Genomic DNA, 20,797 nt, shown 5'->3' with positions numbered 1-20,797 from the left:
AAGACAGAAGCCCCTCTAGAGAACACCATAACCCACCTAAAAAAATTGGATAACATCTTTTGGAATTCATTCCCTGCCATCTTTTAGTGAGGTATTCATATCCTCCTGGCAGAACTTTTGGGCCTTGAGATCTTTGAACATCTGCCAGATGAACCCTGGTGGCCCCGGCCAAGAAGCTTTTCAGTATAAAAGTATGGGCCATGCTGCAGGGTTTCTCCCAGTCCATAATCTTTCATTATTTAACAAATAATTACCTGGCACAAACATCACTTGCAAACTCATGCATTACTTCCTGGTTCATGCACCCCCTCGCTGGCAGTGGAATTCACCAAACAGTTGCCGCGCTGTAAACATTCAGCTTTCCAGGTCCTACCAAAGACCCTCCAGTGCAGTTCCTGGAGTGGTGAAGACCCTCATCAAAAGACCTCTACTCCAATGCATCAATGCCAAAAGATGTTGGCTTTTGGAATGATCCTACAGCCCAGGGGCAACAAGAGTGAATGTGGACACAGAAGGACAGATAACCAAGGGTGGATGTTCCCCTTTAGCCACCGCATCCTTCCGCTCCAGCTTCAACCAGAATCCAAAGGACTGAATAAACCTGAAGAAACAAGCGTTTGAAATCTCTTAATTCAGGTACCCGCTGCGTTATGATGAATCGCCATTCCCATGCAGTGAAAGTGGAACATGCCGTTCTCTTGCTGCTAAATGAGGACTTGTAGGCATATTCATATACAACAAAAGAGTATGGGCGAACTATAGAAGAGAGTAAAGCCAGTACACAAAACCAATCAGATTTGTTAAAAGAGCCCTCACTCACCAACCTGGTTGGTGACATGCTTCATCATTGGGCTCCCACCAGGGAGGTCGAATACCTCCCCGGTGTGCTACTACACCTGTTTACAGCGGAGCTGGTGATTGAATGTAATGTAAAAGTGCAAAAAAAGGTGAGTGCAAAAAAATTTAGGGGATTAAAAATGCCTGTGTTTTAGACCAAAACTATTTCTTGTGGTAAATCCAGCATTGGTTAAAAAAAGGGGGTTAAATAGCTATTACCAGATCTGGTCAGTTATCCCTTAAAGTGCAAATAATAGTGGTCAACATGTTTCTGCCTTTATAGTATGTTCACCAGGCATTCTTCAGGACCTCGCTACCCCGGTGGTATGCACACGCTAAAGCGCACCCAACCGTTGGTAGTAACAAGAAAACCATAAAAGACTCACGGTTTTACCTAGATCTTCAGAATTTCTTAAGAACACATGTGGCTGTAGAAATGAACAGAAACACAACCACAAGGGACGCAATGCATGAATTAGGAGCAGACTATTGTGTAGTAAAGGAAGAACTGGCATAGAAAACTCCCTTCACCAAGTGGATAACATAGTTCAGTAACAAGGTGCTTTATAAAAGCTGTTCAATTAAACAGCAGATATTGCTTCAAGACATCTTAGAATGAGCATGCTGCACAACTATATGGATTATAGGATCTACTAAACCCAAGGTGCCTTAAGAAAAAATAGAGATATAGACAGCAGGTATTATGTCAGACTTATTAGAATGAGCCAACTACATGTCACAAATTCACTGAAAGTGTGCTCTGTAGTAATCAATTTTAGGAAACCAACTCAACTTATAAGTCACGTAGCTCAAACTATGGGGCCCCAAAGATGTCATAGATTTAGTGAGACCATTTGCAGATAATTCTCTCATAAAAACAAAGAATGAACTTACATGGAGCTAAAATTAGCCTCGCATCATAAATCCAGGAGGGGGGTGGGCACTTATTGTCACACTCTAAAAGATGAATAAAAGCGAGTCTAGTGAGTTGCCCTCTCAGAACACGTCCAACAAAAGGGAGAGCAAAACGCTAAAGGTAACATCGCACAGCCCCACTTACTTCATCAGAGCGCTGCACCTGCCCGTTGTGCAGCATGCTCATTCTAAGATGTCTTGAAGCAATGTCTGCTGTTTAATTGAACAGCTTTTATAAAGCACCTTGTTACTGAACTACGTTATCCACTTGGTGAAGGGAGTTTTCTATGCCAGTTCTTCCTTTACTACACAATAGTATGCTCCTAATTCATGCATTGCGTCCCTTGTGTACTATATAATTTTTGATTTGTGTTTCTGTTGATTTCTACAGCCACATGTGTTCTTCAGAAATCCTGAAGATCTTGGTAAAACCGTGAGTCTTTTATGGTTTTCTTGTTACTACCAACGGTTGGGTGCGCCTTAGCGTGTGCATACCACCGGGGTAGCGAGGTCCTGACGAATGCCTGGTGAACATACTATAAAGGCAGAAACATGTTGACCACTATTATTTGCACTTTAAGGGATAACTGACCAGATCTGGTAATAGCTATTTAACGCCCTTTTTTTTTTTTTTCAACAAATCCCGGATTTACCACAAGAGATAGTTTTGGTCTAAAACCCAGGCATTTTTTATCCACGAAATGTTTTTGTACTCACCTTTTTTTGCACTTGTACATTACATTCAATCACCAGCTCCGCTATAAACAGGAGTAGTAGCACACCGGGGAGGTATTCGACCTCCCTGGTGGGAGCCCAATGATGAAGCATGTCACCAACCAGGTTGGTGAGTGAGGGCTCTTTTAACCAATCTGATTGATTTTGTGTACTGCCTTTACTCTCTTCTATAGTTCGCCCATACTCTTTTGTTGTTTAAATAGTATTATTTCAGGGGGATTAAGAGTGTGTTTTTTACCCTCTCTCTCGTTGTTGTACTCCTATTCATATACAGACAGCCCTTACACACTGGCTCACGTCATTACTGTTCCACGTACATTGGATTAATAAAATCTACCAGTCTGCCACCGAAAAATGAGTTTTTTTGTGCCATTAACACTAATCATAAACTAGTTAGTAAATGCCTTGTCCCAGAGGCGGGTAAAAACAACATTGACGACAAGACTGTGCAGTATCATCGTAACATAAGGACATTTGATTATGTTTAAAATATGTCCCCAGCTCATTTAAACCAGCCCCCCCCCATTTTTGCAAACAAGTTCAATGCACCTGTAAGTGTATATATGAACATATTTTTTTCTAAAAAAACACTAATATAAAGATTGCAGATTGTAGGCGAGTAGGTAAAATAATGCCTAGGACCAGGCGATCTCCTTAGAATGGCTGGTAATGTGACCAGAGGGCGTCTAATTCACACACAACTCCCAACACTACTGCTATCAACACATGTACGCCACCCACATAAAGCGGCACACAGGTACACAAGCCATCATGCACAATCATACAACAGCCTGCATGAGACACACAAATGCCAGACCTTCCAAGTTTTCTATTCCATGGGTCATCCAGTTCAAGTGATTTTCTTTTTTCTCCCTGGGTTTGTAGTCCTGTTTGACATTTAATTCATTCAGCCCTACAAGGACCAGAATCAAGAAAAGTAAGCATGGGCACATCCAATCGGTCCGGCACTAGCCGCCCCCAGTCTTTTAGCTATGTCAATGCTTGTTTTGTCATGGAACTTCCACAACAATATAGTTGTGGAGTCTATCGCTAAAATTAATAAAATGTTTTTGGTCTTAAAGAAGCATACAATGCCATAGTAGGCGAGACCTATTGCATTTTTAATGCTTGTTTAAAGGGGGACCCGAAACAGGTCTCTATCGGGCTCTGTTTTGTGCCCTGCCACAGGCGGTTTGTTTTTTTCCGGACTGCAGTGACAGAAGATACATCGATGTGCGCGTGCTCACACTGCTCACTTCTCACTAGTGGAGAAGTTACGGCATGACGTCATGCCAGGTGAGCCTTGTAGGGGATGGGAAATCCTTTAAAGAGTCATTTTCTCTCTGGATTTCCCTTCTCCTTTTGAAACTCAGGAGCAGCAACATTGTCGTGGTGTCAACAAGGCTGTAAGTGGAAGCTTTTCCAATATTATATACAAGCCATAGTTGCTCCGTATTTATCTTATGCAACTAACAACCATTGACAAAGGCAATAGCCCTGACTTGTAGGTGTGATGTTACTTGTTGTATCATATCTTGATGCAATGACAGAAACAGCAAAATACAAGTTCGGCGGCACACAGATTTTTAGCTTACATGTTTAAGCCATGCGCTTAATTACATTGGCCACACCTCTTTATGAGACCCACCAGTTTTTTCATCCCAATTAAACCCCTGGCCTAGACCATACCGTAGGTTGTTATTACTGGAGGAGGAAAGTTGCTAATGCTCTGTAGAAGGAGAGATGAAGTCTTCCCATGGAAAAACTTTTTAGTGGTAAACTCCTGGGAGGGAGACCCGTCAGCAGGTTTTGCTGGTTGGACTGCCAGAGAGCGGGCAGTCGCAGATCACAGGGAGGTGGGAGGCATACTTGTGGAATTCTGTTTCAGATGTAGATAGGAGCTGGTGCCAAAGGATGCACCATGGTCAGGCCAGACATGTTGAAAGGCGAGTCAAAGTAGGAATATTTATCTTTGGGTGGCATCTTAAAATCACTAAGTCGGCTTAATCTCTGAACCGCAAGCATTAGAGGCCTGGGTATTTGCAAGCAAATTAATAGATGTAACTATCTGTATCCGAAATATTATGACATTAAACCATAAGGTGGTGACCCCAACAGAGTCCACAAAGGGCCTTGCAGTGTACACATACACCGTTAAACTGGACCACCAAGCAAGCAGGGACTTACAGGGCACAAAGAGTGGGCCATCAGCAGGGAGGCGGCATGGACCAACCGGAGCAACACATGAGTAGGCGAGACATGCTGGAGTTGGGCCTGAAGCTGGTGGAGATTCGAAAGTGAAAGCTGGTTGTGCATAAAAGAGGAAGGGTGCTGTAATGGAGAATGTCTGGCTATGAGGAGCAGAGACGGTGGGTTGAAGAGTGCATGCAAGGACAAACGGCAAAAGACAAGAGAATGAGTTGGGACAGGCAGGTGACCGTAAAAGTTTAAATAAAGGATGCTGTCGGTGGAGTGAGGCACTGGTGAAGGGACAGGTGAGGCCAGAGTCGGGAGAGGGGGGAGGCTGAGGCGAAGGAAAGGACAAAACAGGGAAAGACTCAGACTATCTAAACGGGACTTCCCAAGACTCTGAGCAGTGACCGGAGGTCCCTTCCAAGGAGTGGGCTTCATGCCGGAAGCGCCTCAGACTAATCAAGTGAGTGATGCCTTGCTCCAACAACTCCCTCCCCACCCCCGCTGAGTGCATAACTGCATTTGTGGAGTCAGATTTCCGGGGTCTTGTGTGGTAAAAAAGTAAGACCGAAGCGGAGGTTCTAACAAACTGCACCAACGCTTCTTTTATCAAACTCTTCGCGTGCATCAGCGGAACTGTTGCTCATCATCGCACCAAGGAATGGGATATTCCACATCCGGGAGCCATGAGCACGCGGCGGACCGCAGATAAACCAGTGTGGGCACCGAGGACCCCACCACACCCCCTACAGCACGTGGGGTGGTCTTCGAGGCTCTTTGTGCCAAGGATAGCTTCCACGCCCTGTATCCAGCGCTGTTATTGGCTGCTAGAGTTACCGGAGCTTAGACAGTTGCCAGGGAAACAAAAGAAAGGAAATCTGCCTTCAAAGGCAGAGGTGGTGGTGCGGAGGATGTTGCTGGGCGTCAGCTGTGGGGTGGTGCTCTGAAGCGGTGTCTTGTCTCCCCGGGCGCTTCCGTGGGGGAGCCGCAGATTGCAGGTCTCTGAGCACCCTCCGAGCCGCATCCCTCTTCCCACCAATCACACAACACTACGAATCTGCGTAACGTGGGCATCCACAGGTGCCTTTCTTTCCTCATAATCAGCACACACTAACATTCCGTAAGAGGAAGAACTCCAATAAAATCCTATCCGAATTCCTTAAAAGTTGACGTAAATACCCCTTTAAGTGAATTGTTTAAACCTTAAAATGCGGAAAAGGGCATTACGATTTCCCACTGTCCGTTGGTGGGGTTGACACTGGGTGCATGTGGGAGGGGACCCAGGAGGACCACGACACTCCCCCTCCTGCCTGACACCGGTGGAGGGACCTGTATGCTGCCCCACCCCCACCCCCACTCCTCCAAGTCTGGATGTCGGTGGAGCCCCAGTCCCCCCCCCCCCCCACCCCACCCTCCGCTCCCTTTCCAGGGTTTCTCTCAGTGTGCGAATAAAAGGTCTGAGTGAGAATACAAAAGGAGAAAGTCCTCTACAGACACTTGTGGAACAAGGCCGGCGAGCGGCCACACCAGCAGCCTGTTACTGGCATCGTGAGAACTGCGCACACAATGCAAGCACCTCAGCTGTCTTCTAAGCATTACAGAATAAATACATTGTGTACATGCAAACACCAAATACAGATTAAGCGCGTGCAATTCTATGAATCGAGCATAATTTAATATAGATCAAACATTAATATTCCAAATACCCTCAAATACAATAACCCTTCCTTAAAAAAAACATGCACAAAAGAACACGTTTCCTGCATGTCAAACTCTCGCCAGCCACTCCTGCATACGACACAGGGTCCCGCTGGGCTTTTTAAGTGCTCGTGGTTAACGCAGCTTTTAGTTTTGACCCCGGATACCTCTGCAACAACTGAGCAAGGAGCTGTACATGCGGGCGAGTTTTAAAGAAGGAACAGGTGCCTGAAGAAAATGAGGAGCCCTGCTTGTTGGTGAAATCAGGAGGCTTGCAGTAGCCGAAGGCTGCTGCCCGAAGCTCCCGAGTAGTGACGGTGAGGCAGCGGGGTGGGTGGTACTCACCTTTCCTCTTGAAAAACTTGATGAAGTACTCATTGTAAAGCAGCTCGGTGTTGGTGTGGCAGCACCGGCCGAAGCAGTCGCTGTCCTTGGCGAGGGGAAAGAGATCCTGCAGCGGCAGCTTCCCACCTCTCAGGCGCCGTAGCATGAGGCCTGGCCGGGCCATGCTGAGCGCTGCCTCGGTGTGCGAGGACTCGTAGAGCTCCTGCGGCCGGCTGGCCAGGAGCGCTGGATCTCTCTTCTTTATGGGGCCATGTGTTTTAACACATGGCCTCATAAAGATAAGAAACCTTTTACGCCAGAAGGAAAGCAGGAGAGCCCATCTAAGTGGGCTGTACAAAAATGTCAAAGGGAGGCGACATACAGAGCTCTTTTCCAATGGCTGGCTACTGTTTAGCATAAACAGTGACACCAGCCAGTGGAAAAGAGGGGCGGGGCTTAAAGCCCTTTTCTAAAATCATTAAATCTCGCCGAGCGAGCTGCTCATGTGCGCAGCAACGCTAGCCGAGACCTAAAAACCTTGGGGTCTGCTGATGAGTAGATCATGCATGGAATGGGAACGTCAAGCTCTGAACACATGCACAGGCTTCTATAACTATAGGCACCATAAACTACGATGCATTCACAAAGACGCAGATATAGCACAGGCACACTAGCATCAATGATGCACACCTGGTAAAACTGCTGCATGTCGTCTCAGGTCACATTATTACACATTCAGCATGCCAAGTGACCTCATGTCATTCTAACCTTTTTTAAAAAAAAATCTAACACCACTTTGAAATGTGGGATTTTTTAGCACGTTTGTAATGTTTACAGTAAAACTACAAGCCCCAGTATGCAACGTGGTGCCAGTTAAGAACCCAGGACAGGTTTATGGTCATATATTAAATGCAGCGGCGTGAAACCCATTTTTCGGCCAGTCCTGGCTCATTAATTATTGATTAATGAGCCAGGACTGGCCGAAACATGGCTTTCACGCCACCACACGAAAGCCCCTGAATAAGTTAAAGTGTTGTGGGCTTCAAATGTAAGTTTTTCGTAGGTGTTTCACTCATGGGCCAGTTGGCAGCTATGCAGTCCGAGTTGGATGCATTAACCGAGATGAACAGAAAACAGTATACGCACAAACACTCACAGATAAACATAACATGCATATCCCTTATATCGGGGTTCTCCAAAGTCTGCCCTAGAGGGCCGGATCCATGCCAGATTATTAAAATAACTACATTTATCTAAATGGAGATTAACAAAAAATCTGGCATGGAACCGGCCCTCCAGGATCGACTTTGGAGAACCCTGCCTTATATCACTTGAATACATAAGTACACAACTTTTCCAGTCCTGTGTGTGTGTTTCCATTTTTTTTTTTTTGGAGGGGGGCCAAAATGCACTATTGTGGTAGATGAAAGCATGAGACTGGAAAGAAGGCGTCCTCAATATATATGACACTGATGCTGATGTAGCTTTCTCATATCCTTTGCTAGGCCTGAAATATTTTTGCAATTGTTGCTTAAGTAACTAATTCAGAAGTAAAGTTTACTTGTCATTCCGTAGCCCTGATGAGGTCATAAGCATTCAGATATATCCGGCTACTAGGTGCCCTACGCGCCTCAGGATGCTGGCTGTAGGTTATCTTTTGCTTGAGAATAAAATGCGGGCCATGAGTGATGTTGGAAAGTGGTGTTGCGTGAGGTTTCAAGCACAAAAGCAGGACATAGTACTGCTTTTCACAATGCTTGGACCAAATTTAACCATTCAGAATAAGTACCGAAAGGCCACAAAGTGGCACCAAAATCTGGTCTCAGCCATGATGTCATCAGCGGCAGCTCGCTCCAGTCTAAGTGGAGTGGCGATCATCATGTTTTTGCATTGAACTGAGTTCTGGAACATTCATTTACAACATTTCATTGTTGATTTACAATTATTTGGAGAATGTTAACTTTGCCAAAAATATTCTTGAGATGAAGTTAGGGTAGTAAATTATCCTCTATCTCCTATTTTGGGGAAAGGTGCCCCTCGTCCGTATACTGTAGGAGTTAGAATATTGTATTTCCCTTCCCAGTGCAACTCAGTGAAAATTACTGATGGCAATGTTGCTTTGAGAATGCCGCTATTCTCAAAGCAAATTCAAAAAATTAAAAATGTAAGCAAACAAATATGTAGAGCAGCAGCAGTAAACTATCACATGACACAAAATAATTTATTTGCGTGGTACGTCCATTTTTTGCTTTGTGAATTGACTGTCTCCTGTCAACTTTCGAACAATGAAGGTAAAGTAGGTCGTGCAACTGGGATGAAGTTTGCTGCACCACTTGTCCTACTGGACAGAAAGTGTTTTCTCCTACCCATGTCCTGATTTCTAGTTTCAAAACGGACATTTATCTTTAGAAATGATTCCCCACCAAGGGCATTTTTCAGTCATGCAATATATGTTCTAGTTAATTTTTTACGCAAAGCTTGCGTTCACTGCAAATCATGAAATTGATTATTGATCTATAGACAGGCTGTATTTGACAGCGTTCTTAGTTGATACATTTGCATTATGAACTCGTATGTCAGTGCTGAGGCAACGATAGAGGCTCCTCAGTACAACTGTCCCGATTTATAACTCAATCCTGGCCTGCCTCTGCACTACCATTAGGAAGGCCCGCCCACTGTATTAACAAGCATTGGCATAGCCAATAGGTCTCGCCTTTGGGACCTTATAAGTATTTAGTTATGCAGTACAATATCCTTGGTGCAACAACATCAAATGTTGCATGGCTAAACACTTATAAGGTCTCAAAGGCGAGACCTATTGGCTATAACAATGCTTGTTTTTATCCCTTTCACGTGTCATGTAAGCCCCTCTGCTATGTCAGGAGACCTGCGGTCATGGGACAGAAGCTGAAGCATGACTTACCAACCAGCCCTGATTAGCGTCAATAGGAGCCTGTTCATTCATGTGGTGTGATGGTCATGGGGGGAGGGGGCACGGCTCCTTCCGCCCAGCTGCCCTCCTCTCGCGATATTCTCCCTTATATTGCTCCCAGTCCCCGCCCTCCTATTTTCTTGGTCCCTCACTTTTGTCTTCTCGCTCTTTCCTACCGGTCCCTTTTACCGCCACATTTCCCCCTTTCGGGGTTTACAGTGAAATCACGCGCCCGTCTCACGCATAACAAGAGACTCAGCCTGACTAAATGTGATGATGTTTCAAAAAACAAAAACCCACAGTGATGTTTCGCTTTGAGTGGCGTCTCTTTCGTGACAGGCCCTCTCGACTCGCGTTGCGGCACCAAGGAAGTGGGTAACCACATTGACTTCTAGTTGCACGAGCCTGGGTCCAGGGGCACTCCTTATTTCAGTCAGAACTGAAAAATATTTCCTGTGCTGCTGTGGAAAACATGGCCGTCGTCCAGGGCCTGTAATGTCAATAGTGGTCGAAGCCTCACCCTGAACATTGGCGCACTTCCTGAAAGGTTCCTTGGAATCGATTTTGAAAGGTTGCAAGTTTAACATCCTAGGAAAATAGGCGTCGAGCGAGAGCGGTCCAGCCTGTGTTCACTTATCTCTAGTAAATGTTTGCATGATGTGGCAAGACAATAGCCTCGCCTGATTATTTTTTTTTCTTCCATTTTATATACTTGGTGCCCTTTGGTGACTCTCTAAACTGACCATTCTCCCATTTCACAACTTCCTCCCCTGCTCTCCTTGCCTCAACTCGTCTTTCAGTCTGTTCTCTCACTCTGTGTATTCTTGACGTTTGTAACCTCTTTCTTCCTTTTCCTTTATCCGCGCTCCCTCCTCGTTACCTACCTTCAGTTATATTATTGCTGTCTTTCTCACTCTTCCTTTTCTCCTGTACCCTTAGTCATAATTTTCTGTTCTCTTGTATATAAATAGCCTCTCTTCCTGCCTCACTAGTCGTCTTCCTTACACTTCTCTTCTTGATCGCTTCTTTTTTCTCTCTTCTGTATTCTTATACCACCTCTTCTTACCTTTGTTTCATTTCTCACCCTATATATCCTCTTTACATCCCACTCATATTCCACCTACACTCTTCTTTTATCCGATATCTTCATTTTCCTATTCTTTATTTTCTACTAGATATTCTCTTCCCTTCTTCCTTCTGCTGTTCTATCCTCACCAATATGTTTCTTTCCTCTTTGCATCTACACCCGTCCGATCTCTCATGCTCCTCTGTTTTTCAATGCACGTCCGTGCTCTGTTCCGTTTTCTGCTTGCTAAGCACTTTAACTTCTTTCTTTTTCTGACCCACCTTTCACGACCTAGGAAAGCGTGGCTTGATGTTTATGTTTCTTTGCTTTCACAGATTTTAGGACAGTACCCAACATGTCTTTGTATCCATCCCTAGAAGACCTGAAGGTTGACCGCGTCATCCAGGTAAGAGTAAAGCTTTTTTCTCCTGCTCCCATCAGAGCATGTTTTTTTTCTTCTGAAGGGTTAACTTTGAAGCAAGCAGAGGATCGAGTAGTGTGGTACGCTGAACATATACTACTGTGAGGACAAGGACCTAAGCACTGCCACTGCAAAGGCTTCTAGAGCTGGGGGGGGGGGGGGGGCAGGCACAGTCGCTTAGTGGTTTCCGACCCCCATCATGTGGCAGGCTCTGAGAAAAGGTGACTAGTGCTCAATGGAACAAGGATTCACTATTCCCACGTCAAGTGCCGCTGGTGGTCTGAGGGCCAGTAATAGTATTGGGTAAGGGCCCATGGTGCCCTCAGGGTAACACGCCACTAATACTCCTATACCAAGCAGTGGAAGGATGTGGGCGAGGTCAGCTTCCAGGATTGAACCATGTGACATTCAAAGGGCAGAAAAAGTGCAAAATGTGCTCTTTAAGACGTTTCTGCTAAATTTATGCTGCGTGGGGAAGTGTGTGCAGGGGACACTCTTTACATTGGACTGCATCAAGGTGTCTAAGCTAGAGAGTAAAAAGATATAACAAGGTGACCTATTGTACTACTCACCCGCTAGTCTGCATCAAACCCCTTGATAAAGATAGCAGAGATAAGTCAGTCTCACACATTTTCGAAGTTTAAGGTCTGTATTGTACAAACAGGGAGAAATGTGAATTCAAATATTGTTATAGCTCAACACGTCAACTACTGAACGAGTCCCTTACAGCAGTCTTTTCTCTGTGTCACCTGCAATATTGGTACATCCCATTCCCCCTTCCTCCAGTCCCATTGGGATGTCCTGGCAGCAGCCAGTGTATCAGAACATCTTTTGCAGAGTTAGATAACTCACCCCCTTGTGAGCTTCCTGCCACTTGAGGTGATCAGATGTATTTTTCCCTGTCTCTGCACCTGATGTGGCCTCACTGTGGCTGGTCTCTTCACCTTCCTCCTTTGAGTACGCCTCTGACGTGATGTCTGGCTTCAGGCAATGTGGCGTTTGCCAGTTCTTCAACCCTGCCCCTCACTGTCTATGCCTGGGGCCTGAGCACCAACACTCCGACTGCACCCTTAGGGATACTGTTTTACAAGTCAAGTAATTTTTATTGTTTATTTTTAGAAGTGTAAAATCATATAAATAAAATACATACAATTACTCTCATTAAAGTGCAACCACATACGCTATATAATGTACCACAGCATAGAAGAGTAGAAATATATAAATAATTATCCAATACAAACCATCCAATGAAGAAACAAACGTAGATATTCATGAATAAGAAAAAGTGGTATAACAAAATATTTTGAGCTACAAAGCTCTTTCCTTTTGGTCCTTGAACAACTGTCTTCGTCGGTGGTTCTTCCATCTTTGGCTTTGCTGTACATTTTACATTTGCACTTTAGGACTGATTGGTTTCAGTTCAAGTGTGTGTACTCATTCCAATAACAAGAATATTGTGAATAATAATAGTCGTTTTGGGTGTGCTGAATTTTCCTCGAGAGCATGCTGAAACGGGCTCCTATTAATGTTCGAGGGCGCCCCAAAATGTGCTGCAGAGCTACTTCTGCCCTCTGTGTTCTTAATATGGAGTAAAGCGAGATCACAGCAATGTATTTGTTCTGAAAGTAGAGACAATTCGAAATAAGCCATCAGTAAGGCTTAGGAAAGCCCACCTAACTGCAATAAGAGCTACGTGTTCACATCAGCTATGTAAACTAGCCGCTTAAAAAAAAAATGCAACAACAAAAACGGATTGAAAGTAGTTAAAATCCCAAGGTTAAACTGTCCGTATATTTCTAAATGTGTTACCGCATGAGAAGGTATTTTCCTAACAATGTGTGAGTTACTGTGCTTCAACACGCAATAAGTCTTAGCGGATATGCTGCTTGTCATCGATGTTTGCATTAAACTTCCACAGACGAGTTCTTGTGTGTCGTCTCCACCCTTATTATACCATATTGTCGAGAGATATGTTCTTGGGTTGTAAGGAGACAAAAAGGCTCTATCTTAATAATAGTTGCAAACTAATATTTAGATTGGAAAGAGCCAAATGTGTACGAAGTACAAAAACAATAACTGTGGCTTCTGATTAAACTGATGTGTTGCGTAAGTTGAATAAGGGAGTTGAGACACACTCAATTTACTTTTTAATTCAACTGCACTTGCTGAAGATTTTCACTGACTGAGTCCGTGGTGCCTAAATTTACCAGCATTTGCAGGCCGGGGTCAGTTTTATGTCCCAGGTGACACAAATTCCTCTGCTTTATCTGAAGTTAGTGTTTTAACCCAAGTTGTACCCAAAGTGTTTCTAACTTTGGAAGAAATGGAATCAGAACACTACTCCTGATACGCGGGCCCCAGGCAACCCTTGGTCAATTATTTTTCTCTCTTTGTCTTTCGCGTAGGCTCAAGCCAATGCCGCTCAGAGGAGTCAGATGCCTGCTCTTATGGAAGCCCCACAGGCCTCACAGGCTCCACAGGCTGTGGACGGTCCTGGTGAGTACCACCCTCTGAAGGGTGACAAATGCCAAACCCAGAGCACACACGCGGGAGAGAAAAGGAGGGATGCAGAGAAAATGAAGGAAACCCACAGTTACATTCGAGATGAGCAGAATAGGAAGCAGAAAAGAGGAGTGGATGTCCAAGGCAGGATATAGGAGGAAAGCTAAAGAGATGTGGGCATAGAGAAGGGGTTAAAAATGGTAGTAAAGAGTGGGATAAGAGACGGATGAAGGCTGAAAGGTTATTGGAGGAGATTGAGGGGTTATGAGGGTGTGTGAGTAGAATGCACAGGGAGTGAGGGGTTGAGTGGTAGGAGTAGGATAGCTGGGATTGGAAGGGCAGCAGAATATAGTTGAATACGTGGTGGGGGGGAAGAGCGCGTGAGCAAGGGGAGTGGAGATGAATGGATGGAGTTTGAAAAGGCTTTTTAAAGGAATGAGATAGTCCAGGTAGACTGCGAGTGGAGATGGCTGTAGTGGAGAGCTGCAGGAGAGGGTTGGACGGCGAATTGAAGACCCTGGAAAACAGAACGTTTTCCTGTTTTAAGTTCATCATCTTGAGTTCAATAACTCTTCTTTTCTTCCTTCCTCTCAGGCTTGTACCCAAATTTGGGTGAACTGTGCAATTACATGGGTCTCTCCCTCTCCAGCGAGGAGGTCCAGATGAACTTGGCCCTGCTACCAGCGGGAGACAGTGTACGTATCTTCCAGTCCACTGTTTACCTGTGAAGCTCCATGCCCCCTTTAAGCCGGGTATTCTCAACACCTACTCTGTTCTTGCAGCACAAACAGTTTGTGCTGCAAGAAGTGTGTTTCTGTTTCAAATTGCTTATTTCTGGACCTTTAAATGCATTTTGTGTGTTGCAAATGACTGACATTTTGTAAGCAGATACTACCCAGTTTTATAATTCCATGATATTGTACATTTTACACCATGCCACCAAATCGATGTATTCCAGCTGCATATGGTCAAAACATGAAATCTAAGTCAGCTTTCTTTAATCCATCCATCTCCACCAGCCATCAGAGCTCCACAACCAACTTTGTTGCTGGAGGAGCAACATAGAGCTCACCTCCTTCGTGAACCCCTCAAACCTCCCCAGATTGCAGAATTTACTGCTGAGGACTCCGTACTTGCAACTTTCCTTCTGTAGGACGTTTAATCAGCAGTTCAAACAGAAGTTGCTGTAGGATTAAACATCTTGCTCTTGCTTCCGCCCTGTTGCATACCTGTCAGTTCACAATCAAGTCTTATAAATTCTAAAACCTAGTTAATACTCCTTTAACTTTTATTGTATTTTCTGGTAAGTTTGGGTACATCTGCACTTAATAAAGAAACAAAATAATTGGCCTCCTACTGGGAGATTTGAGCTCCACTCCACAATGAGCATTTGGAGGGATGCTTCATGTGTATGAGTAGCGAGAGAGCGAGCTCTGTCCTTGATTGTCTAGTCTTACGCACCACTCACTCTACGGGGTGCGTTTGGAAGCTTTCCTTCATACTACTTGTCATGGTTGTTCTAATGAAGACGCCTCACTACGTGCTGGCTGTATCCATTGGCTTCTCTTCAATATGACTGCATATTGAGCCTCTCTGTGTATGCATGGTGTGTTCATAGGCTTGGCCGGAATCACTTTCTGAATATAGATGTATTTATATTGTGGTTATGTTTGAAAGGTTTCTTCCTGCTGGTTGTGTTAAGAAAACTGCTGTTGTGCATTGAGGACTTTCTCATGGTCATTGAGTTTGGAACTCCCGATGTTTGCTTGGCATGTTTTGAAAAACAATGTTTTACTGGGTGTCCTTGGAGTACATCTCTCCATGGGTTGTGCTTTGTGACCTTGCACCATGCCTTGTTTTTAGAGTACTTTCTTCATAATAGTTTTGCTTGGACGGGCTGTCTTCACACTTGTGGTTGACCTTTCTTCCAGGTTGACATGCGCCTGGTGTGAGCACCTATATTTTTTAGTGCGATGTCTTTAGTGGACATATACTTTACTTTGGTAAGAAAGAGCTAAACCTCCGTTTTATTAGGCTGGTAGTCTTCTTTGGAAGGCCTTCTTATGACGTCGGTGTCTGGAGCTGCCCTTTTAGTTTGTGTCTACGCTCTTGCACTATGGTGATTGGTCACAGAACTTCGAATCTCATGATGGTGTTTGGACCGTGGGTGATTTAGGATGGACAGGTTTGCATACGTCACTCTGCACCTCTCTTCATGCTCTGTATTTAGTGGGGTTTCTTCCTGCTGTGTGCTCAGAGACCTCTCTTTGTTATGGTTGTGATTGGATGATCTCTTTCTGGTGGCTGTGTACTGAGGTCCTCCCTTTGTGCAGTTATTATTGAGGTGGTTTGCTGCTCAAGGTAGCATATTTGAGGTCTTTCCATTTACTTAGACATGTTTATTGAGAGGCCCTACTGTGAATTGGCCACTGTGATGAGAACTGGTGGGACATTTAATAAACAACTTCTTCCACATCCGATCCCTAACTCCCTCCCTGCACAGCTGGCGCCGCGTCCATATGGTAAAGTAATAATGCCCTCCCTTGTCTGAGGTAAAAGTCACTTTTTTTTTAGTACACACAGTAAATTGAATATTCAAAGCATACAAGATTATTTTTTGTTAATTTCCCCTGAAACATAAATATTCAAAATCATTTTAGGTCTAGCAGGTCACGTTCTCAAAACAAGACTGAAATCCAGGCATGCATTATTGAATGGGTGACACCACCCAACTGTGTAGGGATTTGGGAAGGCATCTTGATACACAGTGGATACATCTGTTCTCCAGGTATCTGTCATTCTGAGTCCATGTTCATCCTTTGTTCTTTTTGTTTTGGCAGACGGTGGCCACAAGGCCAACAGCGCATGGCATGATGGTGGCTCCTGTGGCTGGAAACAACATTGGCTTGTGCAGAGCAGAGATTAAGCAGGGCCTCAGGGAGGTGATTCTGTGCAAGGACGAGAACAGCAAGATGGGCCTTCGCCTTATTGGCATCGACAAGGTGAGTGGAATAGATTTCCTGGGCAAAAAGTGGAGCTGAAGTGAGCCATAAGCAGAATGTAAACCGGGACTAGCATTTTGGTACAGCCTGTAATTTGTACTTTTACTCACTACTTAAAGACGCACTAAGCAAGGCACACCCAGGGTAAACCTCTGGACTGTATAATTGTTTCCAACATATTGATACATTCCCTGCCTACTACAGGAGAGCTGAAAGAGAATTAAATGAGGGGGTGTTTTGAGTGGTGCGAATGCTATTTTGGGACACAGTCCAGATGCCAGTCAGATTGGGAGAGACTGCATGAATTTGTAATAAATCTGGAAGGGCTTATGTTATGCAGTGAGTAATGGCATCGGGTGGGGGGCGGTAGATAGTAATAGCTACAGCACTCATTTATAAATTTAGAACAGCAAATAACATTTCGGTCTGAAATGTTACACAAAAGACAGTTCATCAATCAAATGAGTAGATTTCTTCTCCCAGCATTGTTGAATGTGGGTTGAGTTAGGAATGCTGTTGTTTTAAAGAAAACAGCAAAGGCAAACAGCATTGTAAGTGCAATATGGACACAGGATGCTACACACAATGTGGTAGTGCAGAGGGTGGTTGCCTCCCGTAAATGTTTTGGAGGAAGTTTCTGTGCTACAGTTCGCCTTGATTGCCTTTGAGAAGGAAGAGATCATTTCTTAGGGTTGCTTTGAACTCCTGTACTGAAAGGTGGTGAAGTTAGGAAGTGTAGAATAGATCACCGGTTACGAGTGGAGGTGCAGTTCCAGTGTGTGAAATCAAAGAGGTAGTTTGATGAAGTTCCATGAATGCATATGAAAGTGTTAGGCCTTTGTAGAGGGCCCTGAAGTTGGAAGAGAGTGAATCTGCCTAGTGACAGTAACAGGAGGTTTGATGCAACTAGGGAGGTTATACAGGGTTCTTGTAAAAAGTTTAAAACTTTGTCCAAAGAGAAGTAATCTACTATTGCGGTAGTCCAATTTGTCGAGTACTAGTAAATTGGTAAATGCATTGACTTTGTTGCAAGGTAGATGTATAGACCTATCTTAAGTATATTTTCATCCTGGTACCTCAATGCAGTGGCCTTTAGGATTCCGCTCTCAGAGTGGGACTGAAAAAGTATGGCCAGGTTACTCGCTGATGGGGCAAACATCGGAGTGTCAAGAGGGAAAATAATTTGACCTAGAAGTAGATGTATATGTGGAAGAACAAAATAGAGGTTTAAGACCTCGGTTTTAGACAAGAACAGCGAAATTAAGTTGGACAGTCGGCTATGCATGCCTAGAGGCGCAGTGAGAATTCTGGCAATGAGACGATGATCCGGATATTGTCTACATGTGCATATACCAAGGGAGGTGGTGTAGAGCAAGACGGGGGAAGGGGCCTAAGAAGAAACATTGGTGGTTGTCCAGCAGGAGGGCACTGTTTGGATGGCAACAGAGGAGGTCCAGTTAAAAAGGTAGGAGGAACAACATTTGAAGGCAGAGGCTGAAAGGCCTAGGTTTTTTAAAAGAATGTCTGGCTGGCCGTTGTATGATGTATGATGGCCGGCCAGAGGAACATGCACACTATAGACTAGGGCACTGGCAGTCTGTGATCAATGACAGGCTGAATGAATAAAGTATTGTGACGTTGATTATTGAGGGTGAGACAGTTGTGAGAATGATAAGTGGAGTGATGTGCCCTCGCGATTCAAGGACAGTGTTGTGTTCTTCAAAGAAGGCTCCCATTGCACCCAGAAGCCTGTATATGGCCAGAACATTAGCTTTGGAGGGGGCAATAATGTTGGTGCAGTGGTATTCAAGATGGGGTGATGAGGTGATGAGCGTCAGGTCATGGACTTTTGTGTAAGGCGCGGTGTATTAAGATGATCTGGTAATCAATTATTTTAAGATTCGGCAGTAACAAGTCCTCAGGTGCAAAAAATGCGAACAGACTAACCTCTCTTTGGCTTATGTAAACCTCACTCAAATTACCCGTTATGCTGTGCATACAGATGAGCTCATAAAGATTTGTGGTGTACTGTAACGCTTGCAGTCAAAGACTTGCCTGCTTATGTGAAAACACTTTATTCGTGGGTCGCTCTCTTGAATGAGAGTAATTATGTGGATAGAGTGCACACAGTGAGCATCAAAAGTAATCTTATGGAAATCACAAGATGTAATGAACTTCTTATTGGTATTAATTTCTGCCTACAGTAATGCCTGCAGTGAGATATGCAAAATAAGTTCCCCAAAAAGCTGACTAATTACAGTGGTATGCCCATATGTTGTCTTCCAAAAAATTATATAAATATAACTGTGTAGTGTGAAGAAGACTGTTCAGCGGAAGAGACTGCGGTACAATTATCAGCTTTGTGTCCTTATGTTTTCTGATTATATTATAAAATTGTCTTCATATCTGTTACTGCGCAATGTCCGAATGTATGCCCATTTTCACACAAAACAATCTTTATAAGGAAATCAATAATTAAAAATATGTTTTTACGTATTAAGAAGTTAGATAGCTTAAGTGCGTATCTTTTGCTGTTGTTTTTGATGCCTGATGGTAATGTAGATTCTAAGGAATTACATATAAGCATTATGAGACGACACCCCTAATATACCAAAATTAATTAGGTGCATACGGGCACCATAAACTAGAGGTTTGCAGATCGTACGTTCACAAAGTGGAACTATTAGCTGAGAGTAAGAATGGCTTAAAATCTTAACCTCCAGAGAAACTGCAAACAACAAAACGAAACTATTTGCTTCCTGGCACATCCAAGAACACCCATACTGTAAATGCCTCACCTGCAAGCAAGAGGAAAACCGACGCAAAACACAGTCCGAGGATGATGTAACAGAACAAAGAAGTCAAGTCTCAGATAGGGATGCATTGATGTCACCTCACAGCCAACATTGTCCATTTCACTTCTGCTGAGTTGATGTGCAATCTGAGAAACAAACCTAGTGAAAGAGTCCTAATGTTTCAAAATGAATTATATTTACCAGGCTGACGAAGGCAGCATGGCGAATACCCTTCATGGTAAAAAATGTTACTCTGCCAGGCTTCTTTCGCAAAGCTGGGTGCAATGTATTTTTGTTTTTCATTGCTTTGTCTAAGGGATACCCTACCCTACGAAATCTATCATTTTTCCTCTTTCGTCTAATCCAGCACCCCACACGTCCAAGGGCACTGCCTTGGTGCCGGTCATTGTGCACCGCCTTTCCTCCCCTATGTCTTTTTGCTTCCCTCTGCCTCACCACTCTACCCCATGTCAGTCCTTTATGTCTTTGGCATATTTCCTGCCACTGCTGAACTCATACCCGTCTCTTTTCTGTTTCCTCACCCCATCCTTAGACCTCTTTTCCTGTTCTGCTTACCTTTTCATGTTATCCTTCTCAGCATGCACGGCCTCCCACCTCCTCCTTTTTCAGGCACGTGGGTCCTATGCAGCTCTGCTAGAGGTACTACTGGAAAGCAGGCTACCACATTCCTTTTTTATCATAAAAAGTTTTCCTTATTCCTTTCACGGTTTCCACTTTATTTTGAAAATAAAATGTAATTTCCCTACGATTCATAATAGTTAGGAATTAAGAATAATTGTAACTCCGTTCTGGAACTCGATGCCTGTGTTGTTGTTTTATTCCAACTAAATGAGTTCAGAATTTCATGAGAACGCGGTTTCCTTTTTTTTTTTTTTTAAAACCATTTTTATTATTTTCTTTCAACACAGTACAATACAGCAATTGGCGATCATTTAGTCGGTTTCCAGCATATGACAAAATCTGAAGCGGCTCAGCCCCCACCTCCCAACAATACCCCCATACATGCGCCCATCCCCAGCAGTCACACTCCATATGTGCACCATAGAGGTCTGCACCTCCAATCCGCATCAAGGGTTTCATCATCAAGCGTTGGCGGTCGCTCGCATATATCTCCCCGATATGTGTTCCATGCCGCCCATATTTTAGACCATTTTTGGGGACACCCCCTCCCGATGTATACTGAGCGCTCGGCTATCATAGCCCTATCCATGTCGCGCCCCCATACAGACATCAGCGGCACCTCTCCCGGTTTCCTTATTTTAATAACTCTACAAAATGGCCATTGAGCAGCTTACGGTCGTCAGGATGGTGTTCTCCACATTGGGTTTTCTCAAAGGAAGAATGGCCTTTCTTCCA

General features: G+C 44.2%; 1 protein-coding gene across 4 annotated transcripts in view; it reads left to right on the top strand.

Moving 5' to 3' along the window:
* SDCBP2 (syndecan binding protein 2) overlaps window positions 1-20,797 on the top strand; it is a 63,716-nt gene that overhangs the window by 21,178 nt on the left and 21,741 nt on the right. For 3 of the 4 annotated variants that reach the window (XR_014966872.1, XM_085619575.1, XM_085619577.1), the window contains exons 2-5: window positions 11,036-11,106; window positions 13,527-13,617; window positions 14,218-14,318; window positions 16,464-16,625. Coding sequence is in view for 3 of the 4 variants with exons in the window: in XM_085619575.1 (XP_085475701.1) it covers window positions 11,056-11,106; window positions 13,527-13,617; window positions 14,218-14,318; window positions 16,464-16,625 (405 nt within the window). In the remaining variant the exon portion in view is untranslated. Of the gene's footprint in view, window positions 1-497; window positions 637-11,035; window positions 11,107-13,526; window positions 13,618-14,217; window positions 14,319-16,463; window positions 16,626-20,797 lie in introns of those variants that run through there. The other variant, XM_085619576.1, reaches the window with a different exon arrangement.

The sequence above is a fragment of the Triturus cristatus genome, chromosome 7 (assembly GCF_964204655.1).
Source record: "Triturus cristatus chromosome 7, aTriCri1.1, whole genome shotgun sequence".
Classification (NCBI taxonomy): domain Eukaryota; kingdom Metazoa; phylum Chordata; class Amphibia; order Caudata; family Salamandridae; genus Triturus; species Triturus cristatus.
The sequence above is the reverse complement of the archived record's forward strand: the minus strand, read 5'-3'. Positions and strand labels throughout refer to the sequence as shown.